The following is a 15208-nucleotide window of genomic DNA, read 5'->3' on the forward strand; positions in this document are numbered from 1 at the left end:
CAAATTCTGTGTGATTGCCATAAAACTTAGGGAACAAGCTGTGCTATCATAATGATTAAGGTTTTAAATGGTAATTTTAGGTTATATGTTAATGACTAAGTTTTAATTTATATATTTTTTAACTGTTGCTATATCTAATTGCAAATTCAAACGTATCCCTATCGTGTTTTATGACTTCCTTGGTATTGTATGTGGGCTAGAACTGGTCTGAGGCCGAAATAATAAATTCAAATATTCTGTTTCAGTAGCCATGACAATATTATACACTGAAGAATAGAATAATAGAATTGGGTTATTGGATTATTGTTTTTGGTCTTGCTGTGAACCACCCTGAGACCTCCGGGTATAGGGCGGTGTATAAGTTGAATAAATAATAAATGATAAAAATAATTGCAAAGTTGGAAGAAACCCCCAAAGGTCATCTAGTCCAGCCCCTACCAATGCAGGAATCTCAGCTAAAGAATCCCTAGCAGATGGACATCCAACCTCTGTTGAAAAAACTCCATTGAAGGAGAACCCACCACCTGCTGAGGAAGTCCATTCCAACGTGGAACAGTTCTCACTGCCCAGAAACTTCTTCCTAATGTTTAGTCGGAATCTCCTTTATTGTAATTCGAATCCGTGACTTGTGTCAGGCGGCGGAGGAAACAACCCCACAGCAGGCTGCCAGGAACGGATAAGGCAAGGAAAAGTCCTTATCACCTGCTTTTTAAATCAATATTTATGGACAGATGCTTGGAACTCAGCTTCTTAGAATAATGGCGTTGTCCCAAGTGACTCTCCACCCCCGTTTACCCCCCACTTCCTCATTCATCATCATCTCCTCTACTGGTGGTGCTGAGGGTCCTCTGCTTCTGAGTCCTTTGCTCTCCTACTTTCAAGGCTCACCAGTTTCTGGGAGATGGAGGCTCTGGAATGCTTTCTAAAGACACTGCGTCCATCAGTTGTTGCCCTCCTGGAGGTTCCTCTTCCTCCTCCTGTTCTCCCATTATTTCCCAACTTTCCCGTCTCCACTCCCATGGGCATGACCTGCCTGGGCTAGGAGGGCACTTGTGCCCGCCACCTCTCTGCGCGCCTCGCCCAACCCAGCCTCACCCCTTTGCCACGGTGACGTTGCCGGAGGGAGGGAGGGAGGAAGGAAGGAAGATGGGGAAGGCCACGCCAGGCTGGGAGCAGGCAGGCAGGCAGCCGTGGCTGCTGGGCTGTCTGTCTGGCATAGCTGTTGGCCAATGAAAGCCTAATCCCATCCCCAGACTTGCCAAGGGGTCCAGACATGCAAAGGAAGTTCTATTGTACTTTGGGTGGTGGGACTTCAGAGGTGTTTGCCTCTGCTAATCTTATACCTGGGTCTTGCCCTGCCCTGTCGAACTGTATTCTGCTGATCTTGTACCAAGGACTTGTCTGGACATGTCTGCCAAGGTTAAACTAGTGTAACCCCTGTCTACCCCTCCCCTTTTGTGACATATCAGTGATGTAGCAATGATGCTGTACGGACTGTATTCTGGGATATGGTGGGAAAGTTATAAAAGTTATAAAAGTCCTTGTTACCCCAAAATTCCTCTTTGAACCTGTTGCACAATAAACTTTGGTCTGCAGCTATTTGCTCCAGTTGGTGGCTGGACTCCTTCTTTTATTCTGCAGGGACCCGCGGGCTCTGGGTGACTGAGCAGCCTCGCACCTAGATTTTTCCATAACAGACTAAGTCCACAATCAGTCAGAGATGAATGGATGGAGGCAGGATGCAGTGAAAGCAAAGCAAATTTTATTTTTCTCTTGCAACAGAGTTCCCTCCCCTCCTTGCAAGGAGGCAAGAGAGACCCGGAACCCAGAAGAAACATCTCTTTTAAGGGTTTTGCATTTTGGAAGTGGATTACAAGCACATCCCCTCTACAAACAGTCAGAAATGACATCACACAGAAGGTGGGATTACTGTGGCTCAGGCAGGCCCAGGGTGTGATATTCCTGAGGATTTAGCAAGTTTTACATTGTTCCAGACACGGTTTATACAAAACATTAGCATTTAATAAGACAATCGGGATGCCCGTCAGACATCCCTCAATGCAGAGCATCTGGGCAAACAATGACAATTAATACGAAGGAGGTTCATGGATATAGGAGAGAATTTCCTTCAGGGACTTCCCCTGATTGCTCTCTGCCTACCTGCTCTCAGGCAAGAGGGATTAAGGAGGCAGAGGAAATATTGAGAGCCAAGATGGCTTTTGGATTGCTCTCCTATACTAATTTAGACGTATGGTTTACTGTATGTATGTGTGTTTACCTTGTGCAATTATCAACATTTATTCTAAAGCCTTAGAATTCCTATAACAATGTATAACCCCCCTGACAGGTTCCATCACTGAGTACAAACCATCATGAATCCACAGTATATGGCTCCATTTATTCAATGGATTGACGATTTGCCACTTAAGAGCAGTTCGCTTATAGACATGGACCAGGGTTCCCCAAGCTGGGGTGTCCAGCTGTTTCCGGACTACAACTCCCATCATCCCTAGCTAGCAGGACCAGTGGTCAGGGATGATGGGAATTGTAGTCCCAAAAAACAGCCGGAGACCCTGACATGGACTTTGCATGGACAAATATAACAAAATTAGAAACTTGTCGATACAAAACGCAGTAGGTTAAGAAATTGCTAACAATTGTTGCAGGAATATGTGGTTTTATTTTTCTTCTTTCGTTTCTTTTGCTTAAAAAATGCAGAACCTTTCATGTAAAGAAAAAAATTGAATAAACACTGAACAGGGTGCCTGGAGGAGGCCAACGCTTGCCTGATGTTGCAGGGTCAAAATGTAGCCAAAGGGAATCATTAAACTTTCTTTGCAGAACACAATAGCTGAGCCCGTAGAGAAAGCAGCTTACTTCAAGGGCATTCCAGACTGGCCCTTCCACTTAGCGTGGACCAGACACTTTTCATTTGGGGGGCCACAGGTTGCACCAGTTGTGTTTGCAGCAGAAGACCGACTTGGGTGCGCTGCTTGAATTATTGCTTTCGGTGGGACATTCCTGGCCACACTTCTTGGTGATGAGAACCTTGGCACTGTCACCTTGAGGCAGGAAGGAAAGGAAAAAGAAAACTCACGTGAAGCCCTTGCCCAATACAGAATCCAAGCCTAATTACAGATACCGACATATTCATTCTCTGCTGTCTCCACAACTGCCAGAACTTAGCTTGTAAGCTCCTTGCAGCAGGGACCTAGGTGTTTTGGTTGTGGTTCATTTGAGTTTTTGACTGCCTATGTTAGTCTGTAAAAGTGCATTGATGATCCTAGATAAATAATTGCCGTTGTAATGAAGATTTGTCCCGAGGGCAGCATGAATGGGGTGGTGGTGGCCAGGGCCGGATTTAGGTTTGATGAGGCCCTAAGCTACTGAAGGTAATGGGGCCCTTTATATGTCCAGCTGTCCTTTGTCAACAACAAATGGTCACTGTTCTTTGTGTTGAATATATGCCAGCTGGTAATTTATGGACCTAATAGGTATCTAAAGCCATTTGCATGTAACAAAGTATGTATTTTATCATTATCATTGTTGAACTGAAATACAATTAAGAAGTATATTAATAATAATAATAATAATAAAAAGGTAAAGGACCCCTGACAGTTAAGTCCAGTTGTGAACGACTCTGGGGTTGCGACGCTCATCTTGCTTTACTGGCCGAGGGAGCCGGCGTTTGTCCGCAGTTTTTCCGGTTCATGTGGCCAGCATGACTAAGCCGCTTCTGGCGAACCAGAGCAGCCCAAGGAAACGTCGTTTACCTTCCCGCCGGAGCGGTACCTATTTATCTACTTGCACTTTTGATGTGCTTTCAAACTGCTAGGTTGGCAGGAGCTGGGACCAAGCAACGGGAGCTCACCCCGTCATGGGGATTCGAACTGCCGACCTTCTGATCTGCAAGCCCAAGAGTCTCATTGGTTTAGACCACAGCGCCACCCGCATTCCTGTCTTCCCTCTACCCATCCCAGGATCTGTGCATGTGGAAATTGCACAGAATTTCCGTAGGGTTTTTGTTTGTTTGTTTGCTCAAGAGGGCAGGCCAGTCTTGAGATCTGTTCAAATGTGCAGCTAAGCAGCTGATCGCAGGACTCACCTGTTTCATCAACTTCCCTCATTGTTAGACATGCATTTTCATTGTCATCGCAATTAGTCATTTTCAGGCACTTCCAATTAGAGGGCTGTCTTTCGCAAGTGAAACAAATAATCGAATGAGCTGCAAAGCGAAGGGAGAGAGGGAGATAAAACTTTGGGGGCAGGAAATTCCTGGAGAGCACAATCACTTTAAGTACTTGCTTTTAGCTTTTTAAAAAGCAACAACTGATAACTTCATTGTTTTCTATTTTTTGTAAACTGATTTGAGGATGTGTTTCCCCCTATTTTGGCTTCCTTTTAATAATAATAATAATAATAATAATAATAATAATAATAATAATAATAATTTTTTATTTATATCCAGTCCTCCCCCCAGCTGAAGCCGGGCTCAGAGCGGCTAACAACAGTAAAATGACAAAACATTCTAAAATCATTTCATTATAAAATTAATTCCAATCAGATAAATGGCAACCTCCACCTTAGCCATGACAAAGGGCTGGCCTTGCCGGGTGCAATTTTTTTATTTTTAAAAAAGCCAGCAGGGTGCTCCCCATAGCCCTCCCAGCCTACCCCCCCCCCCGTCATAGCACAACCATCTTTTGAAACTCTATAGCAGTTTCGTATTATGTGGCGCCAGTAGGTGGCATCATCCTGCAAAACGATGCTCCAAAGTCCTCCCAGGAACACTGCAAAGGAATTGGATCGTGGTGAAAGCAGTTAGTCAAAACCAGGTCAGCATTTGTGATAGGTCAATGCAAGAAATTCTTGGCTGGGTAAACAGCAAACAGCAGCTCCTTCCACCTTTGAGGTGTTGCCAATTGAAGGTTGGCTTATTCTTTCGGAGGCTCAGCCAGTCCTCCTCCGGTGAGGACAGCTTCATTTTCTCCTCCACTCCACACTTTCAGGAATAAGCAAAACAGACCCAGTTTGAAATGAATGCCAACACGATTTCCTTATGGATTTAGCATGCTCCGTTGCAAGTAAATCCCACTGAAGCTAAGAACAGATTCATGAATTTAGGCTTCTTTCAGTTCCGATTTCCCCCCAGCTCTCCACATTTTGGCACCAATTTGCCTTAAACAATGTCCTTGCAATATTTCCTCAGTGTTTAAGTGTGAACTTTCCCTAATGTTTTTGCATGCAATTTTGAATGTACAGTGATACCTTGGGTTAAGTACTTAATTTGTTCTGGAGGTCTGTTCCTAACCTGAAACTGTTGTTAACCTGAAGCACCACTTTAGTTAATGGGGCCTCCTGCTGCTGCCACGCCGCCGGAACACGATTTCTGTTCTCATCCTGAAGCAAAGTTCTTAACCTGAAGCACTATTTCTGGGTTAGCGGAGTCTGTAACCTGAAGCGTATGTAACCTGAAGCGCATGTAACCTGAGGTACCACTGTATGTATTGTTGTGAGCAAGTTTCCATATATTGCATTTCTGCACATTATTTCCCCTTAATGTATGCAACAGATTATTTGGTTGGAGAATAGCATTGCAAAATTCAGAGAAGGGTGAATTTTGAAGGAAAGCTGTGTTCTGGCCCACGTCTTGTTTTGGGAAGTGCAAATTATTAATAATAATAATAATAATAATAATAATAATAATAATAATTTATTATTTGTACCCTGCCAATCTGGCTGGGTTTCCCCAGCCACTCTGGGCGGCTTCCAACAAAAAAAATACACTAAAATGTCACACATTAATAACTTCCCTGAACAGGGCTGCCTTCAGATGTCTTCTGAATGTCAGGTAGTTGTTTATCTCTTTGACATCTGATGGGAGGGCGTTCCACAGGGCGGGCGCCACTACCGAGAAGGCCCTTTGCCTGGTTGCCTGTAGCTTTGCTTCTCACAATGAGGGAACCGCCAGAAGGCCCTCGGATCTGGACCTCAGTGTCCAGGCAGAACGATGGAGGTGGAGATGTTCCTTCAGCCAAGGCTGTTTAGGGCTTTAAAGGTCAGCACCAACACTTTGAATGGTGCTCGGAAACATACTGGGAGCCAATGTAGGTCTTTCAAGACCGGTGTTATGCGGTCTCGGCGGCCGCCCCCAGTCACCAGTCTAGCTGCCGCATTCTGTATTAATTGCACTTTCCGAGTCACCTTCAAAGGTAGCCCCACGTAGAACGCATTGCAGTAGTCCAAGCGGGAGATAACCAGAGCATGCACCACTCTGGCCAGACAGTCTGTGGGCAGGGAGGGTCTCAGCCTACGTACCAGATGGAGCTGGTAGACAGCTGCCCTGGATACAAAATTGACCTGCGCCTCCATGGACAGCTGTGAGTCGAAAATGACTCCCAGGCTGCACACCTGGTCATTCACAGTTACCCCATTCAGGAACTATGCTCTCCTTAAATTGCAAAGCAAACCAACCCCCCCCCCCAACTTTGGAATGGAAACCAGCAGCCTTAATTTCCCTGCAAAAACAGCCAGGGTCATTCTATTAAAGCAGGAAGGCTGTCTTCGGTTTCCCAAAGCACCATTCTGCTCTCATGCTTTGGTCAGGGAGGAGTGCAAGAAAGGAGCTTACCTATCTGTGTGCAGACGATCACCGCACCCAACAAGGAGAGGAGATAAGACGCCTTCTTCATTGTCGTTGCTCCAGCTGACTCTGAATGATCAAGTTGTCCTTTGGAGAGGTTATTTATAAAGGGACAAAGGCTGCTCTAGAATCCCCAATTATCCGCAACAGGGTGTGAGCTGTTTGGAAGAAATTTTCCATTGTGGTCCAAAGGAAAGCCCAGGAATACATTTGGCACCAGCTTGGCTTCAGGAGTTACGGGAAGGAGGTGTGCAAGATCCTATCCAACTTAGGGACTCCACGCCGGATTTTTGTAGGGTTTAATCCTTGACGCAATGGTTCCCAACGGTGCCCTTGACCAACCACATTCTGTCTGTGGCTCCCCTGGGGGAGCCATGCACAATGGGGTTTCCATTTTAGGACATGTGTGGGTGAGGATTCTCCCGTTCCGCAACTGCTCTACCACTTCCCGGTGGTGGTTTTTGGCGTGCGTGTAAATGGGAGCGCATGTTCTGATGGAAAGCCAAGCAAGGCCACGGCTCTGTAGGGCCAAGTTGGTGCATTCCACCTGGCATTCCCAAGTCTGCCTTTCCCGAAATTAGTGTGTGTGTGGAGGTGGAGAAGATTAAGATTAGGATCAGAAGCAGAAGTGTTTTGTTATTGCAGGGAAGGAGAGAAGCGCGCATTGCAACAAAAGAAAAAAACCCTTTCCCGCCAGATAAATGCCAGTGGATGGAGTCCTTAGCATGTTTACTTGGAAGTGAATTCCACTGAAACAAGTGAGGGTTAAAGGTAGAGGTAAAGGGACCCCTGACCATTAGGTCCAGTCGTGGCCGACTCTGGGGCTGCAGCGCTCATCTCGCCGGCGTACAGCTTCCGGGTCATGTGGCCAGCATGACTAAGCCGCTTCTGGCGAACCAGAGCAGCGCATGGAAACGCCATTTACCTTCCCGCCGGAGCAGTACCTATTTATCTACTTGCACTTTGAGGTGCTTTCGAACTGCTAGGTTGGCAGGAGCAGGGACCGAGCAACGGGAGCTCACCCCGTCGCGGGGATTTGAACCGCCGACCTTCAGATCAGCAAGCCCTAGGCTCTGTGGTTTGACCCACAGCGCCACCTGCGTCCCTAAGTTAGGGTTACTTCCAGGTAAATATGGCCAGGGTCAGACTGTTAAAGGCAGAACACCTCTGTTTCTTTTGTTTGTCCAAAGTCCTTTATATATTGCTTTTCATCAATATAACTACAAATCGGTTAGCAAAAATGAAATAAATGCAATCGAATGAGAAACAGCAGCAGCAGTGTAAAACAGCAAGATAGGATTGTGAGGGTTGCTTAGGATGATGTCTGTGGATTTGGGGTCTGCAAAATGGAAGTCTGCAGTGGAAGGAATGGCTGAAGTAGCCAAGCCGGTCCCTCTGTTAATATACTGGACCTGGGTGTGTCTGTTGAGCATCCCCTTACATGACTAAAGTGTTGCCATAGAAACGACGAGCTGATGATGCTTCCAGAAGGAGGAAGTAGGTCTTTATCCCTCACCTGTTGGAGGCCACTTTGTCCTAAAGGCAGGAAAACAATAGGGCAGGGGTCAGCAAACTTTTTCAGCAGGGGGCCGGTTCACTGTCCCTCACACCTTGTGGGGGGCGGACTATATTTTGGAAAAAAAATAAAATGAACAAATTCCTATGCCCCACAAATAACCCAGAGATACATTTTAAATAAGACCATGGAGAAGAGTCGGTGGAGGAAGATTGGAAGAAATTTAAAGATTATCTACAGAAGTATTATAAGATTAATGAATGTTAGAATGATGTTGGAATGAATTTATGTGATTTTAGCAGAAATGTAACAAAGATTTAAGAAAAATAGACTGTTAATTGCTGAAAGGAGGGAAAGTAAACTTATATTAATACCAAGATAAATTTTCAGGACAAAAATTTGAAAAGAGGGAAAGGATTTGCTGAAATGGATAATTGACTTAGAATACAAAAAAGGGAGGTGTGAGGAGGTCAGGGAAATAAGCCAATGAAAGGAAAGTAATGGAAAGATTTGCTGTATCTTTTTTTCTCTCTTTGATTCCTTTTTTTTGCTGAATGGAATTTAATTCTTTGTTTTTTCCTTTTGATTTTTCTTTCTTTCTTTTTTGTATTTTATCTTTCTTGTTGAAAAGGATGTTTTTCTTGATTTTTCTTTTTGTATCTTTAAAAACTTTAATAAATATCTTATATAAAAAAGAGATACATTTTAAATAAAAGCACACATTCTACTCATGTAAAAACATGCTGATTCCTGGACCGTCCGCGGGCCGGATTTAGAAGGTGATTGGGCCGGATGTGGCCCCTGGGCCTTAGTTTGCCTACCCATGCAATAGGGCATTGCCAGTGAAGTGACTGTGCTGTTCTAATCTGCTTTTAATAATGTTTATTTGGTTTTGTCATAGTATTTTTTCGTATGTGTCTTTGGGACTTCCTTGATGGGAAGAGCTGCACAAATCCAACAAGCCAGAGGAAGTTTATGGAAACCACAAGTTAATAATGCCTTGTTTTAAAGAAGGAGAGAGAGAATAAGTTGTTGTTGTTCTTACATGTGTTTCATATGTCTCTTCCCTGTGATGTGGAAAGCTTGCAGTCAGAGATATTTTGTCGACAGCCACACCTTCCCGACTCTACCTCCTTAATGGGGGCACCCGAATCTCCCAGTCTCAGAAATGGTTCACGGATGCTGGCTGAGTTGGAGGGCATGTCTAATCTGTGGAGAAATTTTCTGGGATTTTGTGCCTTGGGGAAAACCACACGACTGTTGATGAACGTGGGAAAGGAGACAAAAGATTGGATAGAGCACCAGGACGGAATGCAGCAGATCGCTTTCTGAATTGGCAAATCACGGGCACTTCCAGTCACCCAACACATTGGTGAAGTAACAGAGTAGGCTGGCGTCAAGAGCCTTGTTGCACAACTTAGTCATTAACGAACCCTATGATTTAATTACTTCAAATGGGGTGCTGGAAAACAAGGTTGCTAGCATCTAATGGCTAGAATCGCTTCTGAGGCTATGTTGCAATTTGAACATGTGTTCCGGTTTTTAAGGTGGCGTGCGCAAAGGAGGAGAGTTTGAGCCAGCGCAACAGAGAAGAAACAGTCCCAGGATTACAAAAGCCATCCCAGATGTGATCCCAGAACATCTCTATTTCCCCCGCCAGTGCTTCTGCCACCAAGCTCAGGAAGGAGGATGAGCAGGATCTTGTCCCGATTGACAACGGTGGTGGCAACTGTGGCTGCGAGGGAGCATACCCCGGGCTCTCCATGACCTCTCCATTGCTGCTGTTGCTGGCCTTCCTTCTTGGACAGCTTGTGGAAGAGCGGGCAAGGAGGAAGAGAGGCTGCCATCACTAGGGCCGCCCTGGGCAGGAAGAAAGGGGAAGCAGCATTCACATCTAATCATCTACTGGTTTCCCTATTTCATCTTATCTTTCCTATATACGACACAAATTTTCCCCCTTCTTTTTGAAATGTTTCCTCTCCCTGTTGCCTAATTTTTCCTGTTAATTTGGCTATTTCTGCATATTCCATTACCTTCTGTCTCCATACTTCTACTGTTGGTATTTGCTGTTGTTTAACCTCCTTTACAAGGGACGCGGGTGGCGCTGTGGGTAAAACCTCAGCGCCTAGGACTTGCCGATCGTATGGTCAGTGGTTCGAATCCCCGCGGTGGGGTGAGCTTCCGTCTTTTGGTCCCAGCTCCTGCCCACCTAGCAGTTCGAAAGCACTCTTAAGTGCAAATAGATAAATAGGTACCGCTTTATAGCGGGAAGGTAAACGGTGTTTCCGTGTGCGGCACTGGTGCTGGCTCATCAGAGCAGCTTCATCACGCTGGCCATGTGACCCGGAAGTGTCTGCGGACAGCGCCGGCTCCCGGCCTCTAGAGTGAGATGAGCGCACAACCCTAGAGTCTGTCAAGACTGGCCCGTACGGGCAGGGGTACCTTTACCTTTACCTTTAACCTCCTCATCTTTAGTATGCCAATTTCACGTCTAATCTTACTCCTTTATAGAATTTATATACAGTGGTGCCTCGCAAGACGAAAAGAATCCATTCCGTGAGGCTCTTCGTCTAGCGGTTTTTTCTCGTGAAGCAAGCCCATTGACAGCTTAGCGGATTAGCGCTATTAGTGCTATTAGTGGCTTTTAGTAGCTTAGCGGCTTAGCGGATAAGCGGATAAGTGGCTTAGAAAAAGGGGGGAAAGGGGGGGGAAACCCGCAGGAACTCGCAAGACATTTTCGTCTTGCAAAGCAAGCCCATAGGAAATTCGTTTTGCGAAGCACCTCCAAAACGGAAAACCCTTTCGTCTAGCGGGTTTTCCGTCTTGCGAGGCATTCGTCTTGCGGGGCACCACTGTATTGGCGTGTGATCTTCTCTTTGCAAATCTACCAAAGAATAAAACATTTCAACCTGAGCAATGTTGGAGGCTATGCAGCCGTGTTGATGCGTTGCTCAGAGGCTGGGTCTGTAGCTCTAGCACCTGAGGCAGTTGCTTCACATTGCCGCCTGGGTGGGCCAAGGATTGCAGAGCTGTCTGCTTTTCAAAGCTGCAGAAGAAAACACACCTGTCTTCCAGATTAAACTCTTCCTTATTTGCCCTCATCCAGGCAATCATGGATCTCAGGCGCCTGTTCTGAGCCACACCTGGTGACGGCGGGAACACAGAAAGAGAGCCCTGTGTCGTGATGAATCCACACTCCAAATCCCTGACAACACTGCCTCTGGCCAGGTTGATGCTGCCAAACCTGGAAGGAGAGAGAGACGATGGATTCACATGCTCTTTCCTCCTGCACACACTCTCGGCATCAGCACGATTTTTGCATCCCCCTGGGTGTGCTTCATCTTCTTTGGCGATCCCTCGTAGCCAAGTAAGATCATCTTCCATAGACACGGTTTTAACAGTGAGTCCGTAAGTGACTGTGGAGGCCAATTCTGGATCCACACATCCGTCCACAGTGGGGACATAGGTTTCCGGGTGGGAGTTGATCACAGTGAGGGTTTGCCAGGTGTACCTTCCTCTTAGCACGTTTCTCCCTTTTTTTCTTAAAAAAACACCCTCTGCAACTTCCAGGTTCCCTTGCTGGGAAGCCATGGCCTTTTAAAGAGGTACTCCCTTCCCATCTAGATCAAGGGAAGTAATAGTGCCACTGTATTCTGCTCTGGTCAGACCTCACCTGGAGTACTGTGTCCAGTTCTGGGCACCACAGTTCAAGAAGGACACTGACAAACTGGAACGTGTCCAGAGGAGGGCAACCAAAATGGTCAAAGGCCTGGAAACGATGCCTTATGAGGAACGGCTAAGGGAGCTGAGCATGTTTAGCCTGGAGAAGAGGAGGTTAAGGGGTGATATGATAGCCATGTTCAAATATATAAAAGGATGTCACATAGAGGAGGGAGAAAGGTTGTTTTCTGCTGCTCCAGAGAAGCGGACATGGAGCAATGGTTCCAAACTACAAGAAAGAAGATTCCACCTAAACATTAGGAAGAACTTCCTGACAGTGAGAGCTGTTCGGCAGTGGAATTTGCTGCCAAGGAGTGTGGTGGAGTCTCCTTCTTTGGAGGTCTTTAAGCAGAGGCTTGACAACCATATGTCAGGAGTGCTCTGATGGTGTTTCCTGCTTGGCAGGGGGTTGGACTTGATGGCCCTTGTGGTCTCTTCCAACTCTATGATTCTATGATTCTATGATTGTGCTTCAACTGTATGGTGCAGATATGGCCTTTGTCCTGTGGCCTAGCAAATGTTCCATAGACTTGTGGAAGCTTTTGCCAACATAGCGCTGCCCCAGGGTGGTGGGAACTGTAGCCTGAAACGTCTTGGGCAAGGCTGGCATTAGGGATTTTGACCACCTCAGCCAGGTTCTGTCCAGCCAACGAGAGCCTAAAAACTGCTCCCTTCCCATCTCTGATGCTGAGGCTGCCATGCAGCCAGGGAGCCCGCTGGCAGATGATTGGCAGGTGATTTGCATCATCTCTGCCCCCACATGAGGATGCTGAAATCCACTAAGCATGTTCGTGCCTGCTCACCTGCAACCAAAGCCACCTCTGTGTATTTCCACCCCTTCCACGTCCTTGCAACAACAGGTGAGACTTCTTCATGAACTGGGCTGGAATGCTGGGTGCTGGCAGACACTCCGCTTGGGGAGAAAGTTGGCTCAGTTCACACTGAAAGGCAAACTCAGTTCACATGGCCCTGAACAATGGAGACAATGGAGAGATGTGCATTCAGGGGTGAACTCAGCGCCTACTGTGGCTGTAGAGACCGATAGGGGAGAGACATGTTTTGTTGCAGCCGGGGCAGATGAAGGCGTCTGGTTGCGCTGTAGACAGGATGTCTGCACTCCTCCCAGAGATCATTCCTCCTCTGCTCACTGCTGTGGATATACAACCTGTCAGTCTCCAGGCACTGCGGTCATCTGCAAGGGATTCCCACACAGTGGGGTTGATGTTGTCAGCCTTCGGGTCACTTTTGCCAACATCTTTGCAGTGCAGAGTTGTTCTCTTTTAACCAAACTGCATGAAATCATAAGGGGCAGTGCAAGGTGAATCTCTCAGGGCAGAGAGTTCAACAGTTCAGTGGTTCCCACCAAAAAGGCCCTTTGCATTCTTCCTGCCAAGGGAGGTTCGCTTATGGTAAGATTGGGGATGGATGGATTGGTCCATTTCAGTTCTGTCTGTTCTCATTTTTCCAATCTTAAGCTCAGTTCTCCATAGCCCTCATGAGGACTCATCAGCATTTTAGTGCAAATATTTTCCAAACATTAGGAAGGACTTTTTGATAGCAAGAGCTAGAAGGTGATGGATGCTCATTCCATTTTTATATAAGTACATTTTAATAGATTTTTTAAAACATATCAGTTCCAATAGTCATACAACATAACCAAAATGGTCAAAGGCCTGGAAACGATGCCTTATGAGGAACGGCTAAGGGAGCTGGGCATGTTTAGCCTGGAGAAGAGGAGGTTAAGGGGTGATATGATAGCCATGTTCAAATATATAAAAGGATGTCACATAGAGGAGGGAGAAAGGTTGTTTTCTGCTGCTCCAGAGAAGCGGACACGGAGCAATGGTTCCAAACTACAAGAAAAAAGATTCCACCTAAACATTAGGAAGAACTTCCTGACAGTAAGAGCTGTTCGACAGTGGAATTGGCTGCCAAGGAGTGTGGTGGAGTCTCCTTCTTTGGAGGTCTTTAAGCAGAGGCTTGACAACCATATGTCAGGAGTGCTCTGATGGTGTTTCCTGCTTGGCAGGGGGTTGGACTCGATGGCCCTTGTGGTCTCTTCCAACTCTATGATTCTATGATTCTATATCTTCTCATCTTATACAATATTTTAGACTTCTGTCAACACCTCTGATGATTTTCCGTTCTTTATCACTTACTCTGCATTTTTTAATTTCTATATTGCATTTAATTGTCCTTAACTAATGATTATTTTCATAGTATTTCTTGTAATATTTCAGAGAATTCACCTTACAAAACTTCTTGCAGACCTACTAACGTAATCTGTTCATCACAATTACTTTTCAAATACTTCATATATTTACTCCAGTCCTCTAAGAATCCCTGATCCTGCAGATTTTGAATCCTTCCTGTTAATTTGTCTAATTCTGCATAGTTCATCAACTTCAAGCTCCATTCTTCTTTTGTCGGTAATTCTTCTTGCTTCCATTTTTGTGCCAATAATATTCTTGCTGCTGTCTTTGCATATAAAAACAACTTACAAACCTGTCTATTAATATCATCTCCTACAATTCCAAGTAAAAATGCTTCTGGTTTTTTAATAAATGTATATTTCAACATCTTTTTCATCTCAATATATGTCATTTCCCAGAAGCTTTTCACTTTTTTACATTCCCACCACAAGTGATAAAAAGTTCCTTCCTTATCTTTACATTTCCAACATTTGTTACTTATTTTATACATTTTAGCTAATTTTACAGGGGTAATATATATACCACTTATACATCATCTTCATCACAGGATGCTCCTTCCTTTTTAAACAAGGGTTGGGTAGCCACCTATAGGAGATTCTTTAGCTGTCATTCCTGCATTGCAGAGGGTAGGACTAGATGGTCATTGGGGTCCCTTGCAACTTTATGACTCTGATTCTACGTCTGCTCCCCTGAATGCCAGATCCTGTGCATTGCACATGGCTGCTTTGCTCAGGTCCATGTGGTGTAGTGGTTCAGAGCAGTGGACTTGTAATCTGGTGAACCGGGTTCGATTCCCCACTCCTCCACATGCAGCTGCTGGGTGACCTTGGGCCAGTCACACTTCTCTGAAGTCTCTCAGCCCCACTCGCCTCACAGAGTGCTTGTTGTGGGGGAGGAAGGGAAAGGAGAATGTTAGCTGCTTTGAGATTCCTTAAAAGGTAAACGGACCCCTGCCCATTAGGTCCAGTTGTGGCCGACTCTGGGGTTGCGGCACTCATCTCGCTTTATTGGTCGAGGGAGCCGGCGTTCAGCTTCCGGGTCATGTGGCCAGCATGACTAAGCCGCTTCTGGCGAACCAGAGCAGCACACGAAAACGCCATTTACCTTCCTGCTGGA

General features: G+C 45.8%; 1 protein-coding gene across 1 annotated transcript; it reads right to left on the reverse strand.

The window, feature by feature from the left end:
* Positions 1 to 1740: 1740 nt before the first annotated feature.
* LOC309349034 (lymphocyte antigen 6E-like) lies at positions 1741 to 6944 on the reverse strand. Its single transcript, XM_081874890.1, has 3 exons — positions 6632 to 6944; positions 4106 to 4225; positions 1741 to 3062 (listed from the first exon to the last, which is right to left on the reverse strand). The coding sequence occupies exons 1-3, from the start codon at positions 6690 to 6692 to the stop codon at positions 2929 to 2931; spliced, it is 315 nt and encodes a 104-aa protein (XP_081731016.1). The 5' UTR covers positions 6693 to 6944; the 3' UTR covers positions 1741 to 2928.
* Between the last annotated feature and the right edge of the window lie 8264 nt (positions 6945 to 15208).

The sequence above is a fragment of the Podarcis erhardii genome (assembly GCF_964252035.2).
Source record: "Podarcis erhardii genome assembly, chromosome: 8".
NCBI classification, from domain to species: Eukaryota; Metazoa; Chordata; class Lepidosauria; order Squamata; family Lacertidae; genus Podarcis; species Podarcis erhardii.